Source organism: Arachis duranensis, chromosome 6, assembly GCF_000817695.3.
Source record: "Arachis duranensis cultivar V14167 chromosome 6, aradu.V14167.gnm2.J7QH, whole genome shotgun sequence".
Taxonomy (NCBI): Eukaryota; Viridiplantae; Streptophyta; class Magnoliopsida; order Fabales; family Fabaceae; genus Arachis; species Arachis duranensis.
Window position 1 is genome coordinate 86403478 of NC_029777.3, and position 12666 is coordinate 86416143.

Below are 12666 nucleotides of genomic sequence, written 5' to 3' on the forward strand. Positions count from 1 at the left end.
GTTTCTTGATCTAAAATGAAAAAAGAAACATAAAAAAATATAATAAAAAACCATCCAAAACTAAATGATAAAAACATTCAAAATCATTGTAAAAAAATATTGAAAATTAAAAAAAACATCCAAAATGTAAAAAAAAAAAACATTTAAAATTATTGTACAAAAACTTCCAAAAGTGATCCGAAAAAGAGACGCATAAGAAAAAGAGAAGAGAAGTGAAAAAATAGGAGTGCGCATTTTTTTTAGCATAAAACTAAATTTTAAAATTTTAAAATTTTAAAATCGGAATTTTTTAAAAAGTTAATTGCTTGGCTGCATATAAATTAGAGTTAGTTTCTAGACTTTCCCTTAGATAATTTACATGCAAATTGGTGTACTCCTCTCCGATTTTGCACACAAATCCGGATATCCCTCCCCGATTTATGTGCGTATGAATTTTAATTTCCTTTGTTTCTCTCGTGTTGCCTTTGTTCTTTCAACATTAGGGGCAGAGAGAAAAAGAAGCAACATAGGTGCAATCATTATAATAGACTCATTCACTTACCCATCCAAACATCCCCATCCAACACATCCCCATTTCCCATTTGTATGTCAATAGGTTTAGCAATTTTAATATTTTATAGAGAAGCTAGTGCTTCAAGGTCTTTCGTATTTTTGGGTATTCCATCTAGTTCAAAGAATTTTTTTTTAATTTGTAAAAAAAAATTGCCGTGTTCACTTATTAAAATATGAAGCATAATATATGACCCGAGGGTACACAAACATTGTTCAGTGTTAAATATTCTGGCATGAATCCACTATCTCAATACAATCACTCCTATGCATACCTCAAATGATAATACTAACAACTCTCCCATAAACTACATAAGATTACGTTGTAGAATATTTCTGTACATTCTCATACATATCAGCCAGAGTCTTGGAATACCTACGTTACCTAACCAATATGGCCAATATTATAGGCAGCAAAATGCTTACCATGCATCAAGGCCTGAGAGAAAGCAAATTGCCTATATTTAGGGTCAGTGAAGTGCAGACACAATTGGCACAAGCTGGAGACGAATTCAACGAGGCCAAGCGGATTTGAGAACAGGCATGAAGTGTTTGGAGGTTGGATTAGCAAGGAGTTGTAATTAGACCCCACCATAACCACCAACAGAATAGCACACAATTCCGTCGATTTTTCTTTCCTTCTTCTCAGAGGGGCTCTCTGTGTTCGTTCTGGTTATCTCCATCAATTTCGTCTGGCAGACTGGATCTTTGGATATATGTTTGGAAATCTTCATCAACTTCGTTGGGCGAACTGGGATCTTCGGATACATGTCCTGAAATTTCCAGAGACTCGTGTGCATACCACCCCCCAACTGATCTAAAACCTTGTACAGACTCAAACCTGTGCTCAGGAGTGTGCTGCTGATTGAATCGGCCTGGTAGCTTTGAATGCGTTTTATGGCAATCACCGCAAAGATCAAAACCAATTTCTTCCTTACAGTCAATGCATTTGTATCTCTCCCCAATTATCGGATACATCTGTAAAGACAATCCACAATCATTACAGTGACACATCAGAAAACTACTAAAAGGAAATCATTAAAACATGAAGAAATACATCACATTCAGCGAAAAGAGGAATCTCAGAAAGATCATATCTTGACATCGATGGATAATACATAAAGTTAACTTGTGCTCCTGCTTATTCTATAATGCAACGAGGAACCCAAGGTTTTTAGTTGAAATGGAAAAACAATAGGATGATTATATTGTCTATTTTATATCTTGTTACACAGGATTCATGATAACATGAACTATTATATAATACACCCTCACAGTTTTTACAACCCTGATGATGATTATATCACATCAATGTTGTGAACTATGCTTGGATTAAAAGAAAGAAGAGTTGTCTAATTTATTTTTATTATAATTTTGGCAGAAAAAAGGCTCTAGAAAACTAGACCCAAAACCAACCACATCAGTCGATAGAGAGAAGGCAGCAAAAAGGGCAAAAAAAAAAAAACAATTAGAAAGAAATAAAAAAAAAGGGGCATTATGCCCTGTGCCACTCAATCGAGAACCAATGGTATAAATAGAGGGGCTATCATGGTCATGCCAGACACGAGTCTGCCATGGTGCCACCACCTTTGCTAGCAGTGTGCAAGACAAAGGGGACATAGACGGTGGCTATCAATGTGGCTTTTTGAGCAAGAACGACGCATTGGTGCTCTACAGCAATAATCCCTAGCTGCAGCTGTAGGTTTTGAGATGATGTGGTGGTAGAAGTGGTGGTGGCAAGGAAAGTGACACGCTTGTGTGTGATGGTGCATGGTGATTATGATCAAAGGTACATGTTAAATGGAGGCTGTGATAGGGATGCTTGTGGGCAACATTAATGTGAGTGATGACAGTATCGCTGATTTGCATTAACTATGTACGTGATGGGGTTTATGCTTATGAAAATGAAGTGCTCAGTGTAAACTAATAATATGGAGCAATGTTAGATAGATAAAGACACCAATATCCACACACCCAAAAGAACATGAGACCCACTAGAATTTTTATCCTATCATTCTTTTATCTCTTAACTCCGCCTATATTACACCTATGGTACATAGCTAGTCCCAAGTCCGGATAAAAGAGAAAGGTTGTGTTAGGCTTTCGACAATCAACATAAAAATTTAGTCGAATATTCATCACATGAATAAAAGACATTATTGCGCTAAAGCTAGATCGTTGCCCGGAAGCAACGCGCTGTATAGCTCGAGTATAGTGTCAAATGAGCAAGAGCCACTACATCGGTTCCCGGGTGTAGTGTTAAATGAGCAAGGATTACCGCGTTTTCGTGAACAGATGAAGGTAAATAAGCTAGTTCACAAAGAAAGAGGTAAAGGTCGGAACAACAGAAAGTTGAGATTTGGGACATGAAACATAGACACTCTAACAGGAAAATCTATGGAGGTGGTGGATACCATGACAAGTAGGAAGATTAACATTATGTGCCTACAAGAAACAAAATGGGTGGGCGCAAAGGCTAGAGAGTTTGATACCTCAGGGTTCAAACTTTAGTATACAGAAGAGGTGAAAAACAGGAATGGAGTAGGTATTATCGTGGATAAACAGTGGAAGAAGGATGTAGTGTATGTCAAGAGGGTGGATGATCAGATCATCTCTATTAAACTTGTGATGGAAGGAAGTACTTTTCATGTAATTAACGTCTATGCATCGCAAGTGAGTTCGGACAAGCAACACAAGATAAAGTTTTGGGAGGATCTAGAGAATTTAGTCCAAGACATACTTTCGAGAGATAAGATTTTCTTAAGAAGAGATTTAAATGGTCATATTAGAAGAGAAATGACTAGGTAAGAAAGTATTCACGGAGGCCATGGTTTCAAGGTGGTTAATACCGAAGGTAAAACTATTTTGGACTTCTCCTCAACCTTTGACATTCTCATCACAAATACATGTTTTAAAAAGAGAGACGAACATCTTATAACCTATAGGAGTGGCATGACAAGCTCTCAAATCGACTTTTTCTTGTTGAGGAGCGTTGACCAGAATTTTTACATTAATTGAAAAATTATTACAGGAGAGAGTTTAATAACACATAAGATGCTCGTCATGAATTATCGAGTTGAGCAAAAATTGAGAAAAAGATATCATACGAAGAACTCAAAGACGAGGTGGTAAGGAATAAAAAGTGAGGAACAAAGAAGCTTTCTAAAATGGATAAGAGAAGAGACAAAGTGGGAAGGAGATGGAAGCATAGAAAAGATGTGGAAGGAAATGACAGAAGTAATTAGAAGAACAGCAAAAGAAGATTTTGGTGAATCTAGAGGGATAGGATCAAGAGACAAGAAGTCAGAGTCATGGTGGTGGAATGCGAGAGTACAAGAAAAGATAAAAGCAAAAAGGGAGTGCTTTAAAGAGTGGTATTTGTCCCGCAATGCAGATAACTGGGAAAAATACAAGACGGCTAAGAAAGAGACAAAAGTGACTATAAGTGAAACAAAAACAAAAGCATATGATGGTCTCTACCAATCTTTAGACACCAAGGAAGGAAAAAAAAGTATATATAGAATCGTAAAGAATCGTAAAAGAAGAACAAGAGACTTGGAGTAGGTTAAATGTATAAAGAATAAAAACGGAAAAATTTTGGCTCAAGATGAGAAGATCAATGAAAGGTGGAAGAGCTACTTGTATGAGTTATTTAATGAAGAACAGAAAACTCTTCCAAGCCTTGGTCGATTATACACGAGGGAAGAAGATTAAAACTTCGACTACTATCGAAGGATTCGAGATTTCGAGGTAAAAGAGGCTCTAAAGCAAATGAAAAATGGCAGGACAATAAGACCCAATAATATTCCGATTGAAGTTTGGAAATGTCTTGAAGAAAAAGGCATCAGTTGATTAACCAAACTTTTTAATGAGATTTTAAGGTAAAAAAAGAATGTCAAATGAGTGGCGAAAGAGCACTTTGATACCTATCTACAAGAATAAAGAGAATATACAAAGTTGTGAAAACTATAGAAAGATCAAACTTAAGAACCATACCATGAAGTTATGGAAAAGAGTGATAAAATGGATGTTGAGACGAGACACAAGTAACATAGAACCAATTTGAGTTTATGTCAGGCAGATCCACCACCGAAACTACATACCTGTTAAGAAGAATGATGAAGAGATATCGTAGTAATAAAAGGGATATACATATAGTGTTTATTGATTTGGGAAAAGCGTATGATAAAGTACCAAGGAAAGTCTTATGGAAGGTTTTGGAAAGGAAGAGAGTAAGGATTGCATATATTCGCGCAATTAAAGACATGTATGATGGGACTACAACTAGCGTGAAGACTCAAGGTGGTATGACAGAGAAATTTTTTATTGGTATTAGAATACACCAGAGATCATCCTTAAGTCTGTACCTTTTTACATTAGTCTTGGATGTACTCACAGAATATATCCAAAAACCTATGTCATGGTACATGCTTTTTGCCGAAGATATTGTCCTTATAGAAGAGTCAAGGGAAGACCTAAATAAGAAGCTAAATTTATAAAGAGAAGCTCTAAAAGTGTATGGTCTGTGCATAAGTCATAGTAAGACGGAATATCTGAAATGTAAGTTCGACAACCGAAGAAAAAATCCTAATATAGAAGTGAAGATTGGAGAACACATCCTACAAAAAGTTAAAAGTTTTAAGTATCTTGGGTGCATCATCAGGATAATAGAGAGATTGAACAGGATGTAAATCATAGGATCCAAACAGGTTGGTCAAAATAACGAAGTGCGTCTGATTTTATGTGACAAAAAAGTGCCTTTAAAACTTAAAGGTAAATTCTATCGCACTACTATCACACCGGCTATACTTTATGGTACAAAGGGTTGGGCGACCAAAGGGGAACACGAACATAAGTGTGACAAAGATGAAGATGTTGAGATGAATGAGTGGTCATACGCATTTGGATAAAATAAGAAACGAAAATACAAGAAAGAGTTTGAATAACATCTATTATGAAAAAGATGGTAGAATCGCGTCTCAAGTGGTTTGGACATGTGAGAAAAAGACCGACAGAGCACCCAATTAACAGGGTGGATGAGATAGAAGATGAACAAGGGGTGAAAGACAAAGGAAGTCCTCGAAAGACCATTCATAAGGTGGTCAAACGAGATCTACATGTAAATAGTTTCTCTGTTGACATGATACATGATAGAACTCAATGACGTCGTTTGATCCATGTAGTCAACCCTACCTAGTGGAACAAAGCTTTGTTGTTGTATTCTTTTCTCTCTTCTATCTACAAGACTGCATTTGGAAGGAAGATTGAGATTGAGACTGGGAGATAGAGACAGAGACACTGAAACTAAATTAAGTATTTATATTGTGTTTGGTGTAAAATATATTAGACTGAGATATATCTCAATATTATGTTTAGTTTAAGATAAATATAGAGATTAAAGGGTAAATTTGAAATTTGAAAAGTTAAATGAAGGTATTTTTGAGAAAAATTGTTATTAAAGTTTCAGTTTCTGTCTTCAAAAATTTCAGTCTCTTGTGTCCCCATTTTTTAGAGGTACTGAAGGAACTGAATTTGTGTTTTAGAATTGAAATTTTAGTTCCAGACTCTAACTACCGAACATAATACCGAGTCTCAATCCCCCAGTCTCAATATCAGTCTCTGAAAACAAATGCTACCTAAGTTATACACTAAACATGGGTTCAAATATCTTTTCCTAATATCTGGATGATTCGGTGTGCATGCATCAGCTTATGTTATAGCTTTAGTCTGTGTGTGCGTTTGAATAGATGATAAGGTGTGACTGATCCAAAGATTGAGAAAATCTAAGACCTTTTGAAAAGGTGGTTATGGAGTTCAAACTAAAAAGCTGTTACAAACATACCTACTAAATTTATAAAAATATGAGCTAGTTTCAAAGATAGAAAGGGGCGGAATTGGAAAAGAGCATGTTAATAATAGAGCAAAACAAAACCTAAAACAAAATGTAAGATATTAGGAGATTTCATTTTACCCCACAAAAATCACATCCAACTCCTATGTGAATTCTTGATGGAAGACCAGACAATTCTGCTTCACCATTTCCTGATGAACCTGAAAGCAGACAATACATAGTAACGCTGTCACAAATATATCAAATAAATACCAAGATACATCATGAGTTAACCACTGTTCTAAAATTTGATCTATTTCCTTTCATTTCCAAGAAATTCTCATACACGTAATTTTCTGTCCAAAAAACTACTAAAGTTGTTAAATGTGTGTGAGCCTGAAAGATGGACAATGAACATTATTACACTACTATTTATTGAAATTTAAATGATAATTAGAAGAATAGGATAAATGATCATTTAACTCTACATTATTTGGTCATTGAAGATCAAGTTTTATAAGCTATTTAGCTCAAAAGTTTAAACTACTAAGCAAAGGCTCACAAATGGTTTTGTCTCGGTGAGTATATTATCTTACACCTGCGCAATATTATCTAACAAATGGTGTTGTTTATTTTTGGTTGAAATGCGTGGTAAATATGGTAGACTACATAGGGAAATATTGCTCTTTGCAGCTTGCTGAAGAGTGATGAATTAGACAGATTAAAATTAGTATTTCAACTTGTACCTAAAAGACAACAAAAATTTATTGGTAGGCTTTTCCACCAAAGACTTACTACTTTTAATTAAATCTCACATAATGTCATCTAAGAATTTCGTAAGTTGAATAGAAATCAATAATCGAAGCTTTGTTGAGCTCCTTGTAGCAACAAAATTAAGAAAAATTGCATCTTCTTCTTATTATCACTTAAACAGTGAGTGTTGCTCTGAGAAATAACTGATTTTGATCTTTAAAAAAATCATCAAACCTTAAGCCCCCTCTGAATGGAGACAAATTAAAGACAAGAAAGATAAGCGTAAGTTATTAAACAAGAAAGGAGATAAGTCTAACTTAGCGTCTAGGCAAACCTTAGGGAAAATCTGATAGAAAACAGGCCTCATGATGGCCCTTTGATTAGCTAGGATTAGAAAGGAATAAGGAGTTAGGAAGCTATGCATTGGTATCAAAGGAATTGCGAGAAGGGTTTCACAAATACCCTCATGAATTGTAGTTTATTGTTCTTGTGCTAAGCTCCTTGATCCAGAGCACTCTAGTAATGCACAGATGTTGTGTCTCCCACTCTCCCTTCAGTTCTTCAATATCTACATCACCTGTTCTACTCCCAACCAAGTCACTAACCCCACATCATCATCACCATGCATGTCTTATCCCCAATCCGCTAGAACCTCAACCATCACCATCCTCACGCCACTACATTTACTTGCAACACCTTCACCGCACTGCCATAGTCATCCCTCTCAACCCCACCTCCACCTCCACCTCACATGTGCATCTACCATATCCCTCACTTCACAGTTGCTGCCGGTGCGTCACTTTCACCACTATCACGATCACACCGGCGCCCCCTTCTCCACTCCCATCCACCTTCACCCCACCAAAGCCGCATCACCATCAACCCCACACTCACCCTCACCATTCGCCACTCACCTCCATGATTCGTGATCTGTAAGTTGTAAACTTGTAATAAGCTAGATCTAGTTGGTGGTGATGGCCGAATGGTTGTCGTCGTTGTTGTTTGAAGGGAAGAAGCTGAAGAGAGAAGAAGATGTTGGTGATGGTGGTTGTGGCTTGGTGTGGTGAAGGACCTAAAGAAGGACCTAACTCTAAACGGATTTATTGAAAATTTTTAGTCATATTGTAGAGCTCAATACATGTTTGATCCATATAGTTAACTCACCTAGTAGGATAAGACTTGGTTATTTCTGTTTCAATTTGATTTCTTATAGTAAAAAAAAATCATCTTTTTAGTATTGCCAGTTTCTATTAATTACAATTATTTCTCTCCCAGTGGTTTGACTCAGAATTGCATGATTCCAAAAATGTTTACAAAAGAATAAAAAGTAGGGAAAAAATACTTACAAGATGAGATCTTAGGTTTGACTTTGACTTGGCTAAATTGAGAAGCATCTCTTCGCTTTGCATATTCTTCTGGAAATTGTTCCTTCAAAAAGTGATCAAGGGCCAAGCAAACTTTTGGAAATCCTCTTGGATGCAAACTTTGACAAATTTGGCATTTAAGCACCTGATCGTCTATGTTCATCATGCAAACTTCACAGAATACTGTACAAAATGAGCAAAAAGTGAATAAGCATATGTAATTAACTTTTCTGCTACTGATGACCTTAATTCATTATAAATGGAAGAAAACATTTAATGCATCGAGTACCATGACCACAATTAAGAACAATAGGATGAAAGAGCAATTGCTTGCACTTTGTACAAGTCACATCTGCAATTGTTATTTTCTGTTGCTGATTGTGCTTGTCATTCTCGGGTACTTTTTTTCCTGCAATGGAAGTTGTTCCCATAACCTCAGGCATTCTATTGGATGTGTCTTCATAAATGATGGCACCTTCTTTTCCTTCATGATTGGAAGAGCCTGATTGTTCCTTACATTCACAAGTTTCCAAGTTGCTTGAGTTGGATGAGGGATCTTTAGTAGCGCTAGAATGTGAACTCTCGGGATTATCAATTTTAGCTTGTGATCCACATATATCATCATCAAATTGAGGGGAGAAATATCCCAATTCCTTTTCTTCCTCTGAAACACAAGAAGAATTAGTATGGTCAAACTCAAACTTTACACAACAAAGTAGACAGAAAGATATTTCTCTTTTATGATAAATGCAATTTTAAATGACAGTTGAATCAAGATGGAGGAAGAAGAGATGGAATTAGAAAAGCAGGGAAAGAAAATTCACATATTAAAGTTAAGGTTAAGGTTAAAGTTGTCTATACTTATTTTTGCATAATCTGCATGGGTACTTAGTTATCATGTTCTCTTCATAAACATATAGTGGGTTTAGAACTTTCCTTGTGCTCTGCCCAAAAGAAAAGACCTCCTAAATACTCCAATCAATAAATTCTGAATGCAAGGGAAGAGGCTATCATTTTTATCCCAAAATGAAAACAGAATGCAAAACAGCCAAGCAGTAATAAGAAAAGTATCGCTCAATCCACTCATCAGTCAAAGTCTTGTGATGATAAACATAAGAAATCTTCTTCCAAAGTTTGCAAAAGGCAACTACAACAGTGTAGCAAGCAATTACAATTTACAACAGCAGTCAGCAAGGTACACTATTGCAGTGGAACTTCCACAGCCCATATAACATACATTTTTTTTATTTTCGTTCATTGTTTGCTACGCTGTAATGTCTAGCTTATCACAATAGGTTAGGATTAGATTAAATCAAGGGCTTAAGGTGTTGCCACCTGAGTGCATATCTAAAACGGAAACATCAGATAGTGTAGTTCTAGAAAGTAATGTACCTTAAATCTAGCCAGTCATAATCATGTAACCGCAAATCGAATATATAAATTGCGCTTAGAGTTTAAATTGGCTAATCTGTATAAGCCTATAAGGCTCATGACACTTATATTTGTGAATATGCTGATAGAGAAGTATTTAGAAAAAGAAACATACCAAGCACCTGATGTAACCTCCTCTTGTAAGCATCAGGATACAGCTTAAGAAGCAAAAAGTGAAGCATTTGACAGATTGTTGGAAAGTGATAGTATGATTGTCTACAAATCGGACAATGAGACTCGCGTATAACATCCATTGATTTATGGACGCACCAGAAACAAGATAGATGACCACACGCTGTGAACAGGGGTGAAAAAATCACAAAAAATGTGAAAATCTATCACATAAAATTACCAAAACCTTAAATGTAGCTTTAGAAATTGATGCATCATTACCGAGTACAATGGGCTTGTGCAACAGTTCTCTGCATTATAGAAGCAAATTCAAATAGTGCAATTTGATAAAGAAAATAGAACTAAGACATCATAGACCAACTTAATGCAAAGTCAAAACAATCCAGCGTTTCTAGACAGGAAAATGCGATGATGCACCAAGATAAACTTGGTATATCGTAAAACTAAGATAAATAACACAATGGTATATATCTTAGCACATAACTTATAACCAATAACTTTTATTAGATCTTCAACATTGAGATCATCTTGGTTCATCATACACTAAGTTTAACTTGGTGCATTTATGTTGTTCCTAAATGGAAGAAAAACCAAGATTCAAAGTCCAAATAATTCAGCCAAATCATGGAAACCTTCCACGGTATAATGAAGCTGCAAGAAGCATACATTGGTCAAACTTAAACTGCAATAATACATTGACTTTTTTTCTTTTTCTTTTGGGGGTAAATAACAATAAAATCATCACTATAACTTATCAAAATATAGACTAACCTTTGTTCTTATTCTTATTCTAATAAATAGGGTTTAATTACTACCATCGATCGAATTTTGAGATAATACAAATGCACTTGTACAGAATCCAGTTCCTTAAAATAATCTTACTCCAAATCGTTAACATCAACTAAACTTTAAAATCAGAAATTACAAAAAATATGAATGGAAAAAAAATGCCGAGAAAACAAAGCTTTCGATTACGAACAAGCTTTCAATTAAAATAAGGAGTAAAAACAAATCAACTTGGACAGACCACAAAAATGAGGATTAATAATGAAATAAACAAATAACAATAATCATAATAATATGAATAAAGAAAAGAGGGTGTTACAGGCAAACACAGCAAACAAAGGAATCAGAGATTTCGTCATCATGTTGCTCGCTTTCTTTAATGGCTGCGTTGGCTTCCATTCTCGTAAGATCGATAAACAGAGAAGGAATGGATTTAGATTAATAAAAGGTTCCACTTTGTTATTTATTTTCGATAATTAATAATAGTGGATGTTAGAAGAGGTATCTAGTTCTTAGTATCTTACGGCCTTCAGAATTTCATATCACAGGCGTATGTTGTTGGCGGCCCAATTAGATTGTAGGATTTTTTTTTTCTTCTATTATAAAATAAAATAAAAATTTAATTTCTATAACAAATAAGTGTAATAATTCGTGTATGATACGTAATAAAATTGAAATTATAATTTTAAATTATTTTATTAAAATTAATTTAAATTATAATTATTTAATTAATAAAAAGGTAACATGTTATGCATTGTTTGTTTTTTCTTAATTTGGTATTAAGTGTATCAACTCTAATGTAGTTATTAATCGTTTTTATTAACATACTCTAATAGCAAGCACATAGCAACGCGACGAGTTTGTTCTTTATGTTGTTGAGTGGCCACTAAATTTGTTTATTTATTTGGGTTTAGGGCTGTTTGTGGACTTGGTTGTAATAGAGAGCAATTAGACCTCAATTATAATGAATTTCATGATCCTAGTCAGAAGAAGAGGGAAATTGATAGGTAGATTTATAAAAATATGTGAGGTTATTAAATTGGTGGGTTAGAAAATTCTTTGCTATGGTTGTGTTTGGAATTGGATTAAATGGGTTGTGCCTGTATTTTTGTTTGTAATATCTATTAGTTTAATTGTTTTATCATATATTAAAGTTAATTTTAAAATATTTATTTAATACATCATATGCTAATATTAAGAGTATTTTTTTAAAAAGATATATATGTAAAAATAGATATAATATAATTACAGATATAACATAAACAAATATATTAAATAAAAGGTTAAACCAATATGCTTATTGATGTATTTGGTAAATTTTGCAAATTGGAGAATAAGTATGTATTCGATTGCTTGGTGATCACGTAGATAACTGAGTAACTGGATTGCAAATTAATTTCACAGTGTGCACTTTATTTTTTCTCATTTCTAAATAAAAGCGAAAATTAAGAGAAATAGGTAGTAATATATCATGAAAAAGGATAAAAGATTTTGCATATAAATAGATAATTATTACAAAATAAAATCTTATTGTGAAATATTAAACTTTCACATACTGCAAAGTGCAAATCATGAAGATCAACTATAATGTAATGACCACTTCTATCTATTTTTGACCATGATATAAGCTCTCTTTTTTCGGTCAAGAATCCATTAACATCTAATTGAAAAAAAAAAGAAACTGAATTAAAAGTATCAAATTAAGGACAAATAAATGAATAATATAATAAATTATTTATAAATTAAAGAGATTTATCAATTTATTTTATACTAAACGATAAAACTAACAATATATTAATGAAAAGATATACCTTTGAAGAA

At 34.2% G+C, this 12666-nt stretch overlaps 1 protein-coding gene across 2 annotated transcripts; it reads right to left on the reverse strand.

The window, feature by feature from the left end:
• Positions 1–715: 715 nt before the first annotated feature.
• On the reverse strand, positions 716–11335 carry LOC107494469 (E3 ubiquitin-protein ligase PRT1). 2 transcript variants are annotated; one of them, XM_016115499.3, is made up of 7 exons: positions 11165–11334; positions 10321–10349; positions 10043–10222; positions 8786–9160; positions 8479–8679; positions 6521–6600; positions 716–1527 (listed from the first exon to the last, which is right to left on the reverse strand). In XM_016115499.3, exons 1-7 carry the CDS (start codon positions 11242–11244, stop codon positions 1195–1197), a joined length of 1278 nt encoding a protein of 425 aa, XP_015970985.1. In that variant the 5' UTR covers positions 11245–11334; the 3' UTR covers positions 716–1194. The 2 variants fall into 2 exon arrangements, with proteins under 2 accessions (XP_015970985.1, XP_020980663.1); XM_021125004.2 differs by lacking the exon at positions 10321–10349 and having other exon boundaries at positions 11165–11335.
• Positions 11336–12666: the final 1331 nt, after the last annotated feature.

What these genes read in the sequence shown, in the direction of transcription:
- LOC107494469 (XM_016115499.3), bottom strand. Translation starts at nt 11,244, where the DNA reads ATGGAAGCCAACGCAGCCATTAAAGAAAGCGAGCAACATGATGACGAA. An exon ending in CAAACCTAAGATCTCATCTT is followed by an intron (nt 6,601 to 8,478) that starts GTAAGTATTTTT and finishes GTCTGCTTTCAG; the next exon opens with GTTCATCAGGAAATGGTGAA. An exon ending in TTGGATGTGATTTTTGTGGG is followed by an intron (nt 1,528 to 6,520) that starts GTAAAATGAAAT and finishes TTGTCTTTACAG; the next exon opens with ATGTATCCGATAATTGGGGA.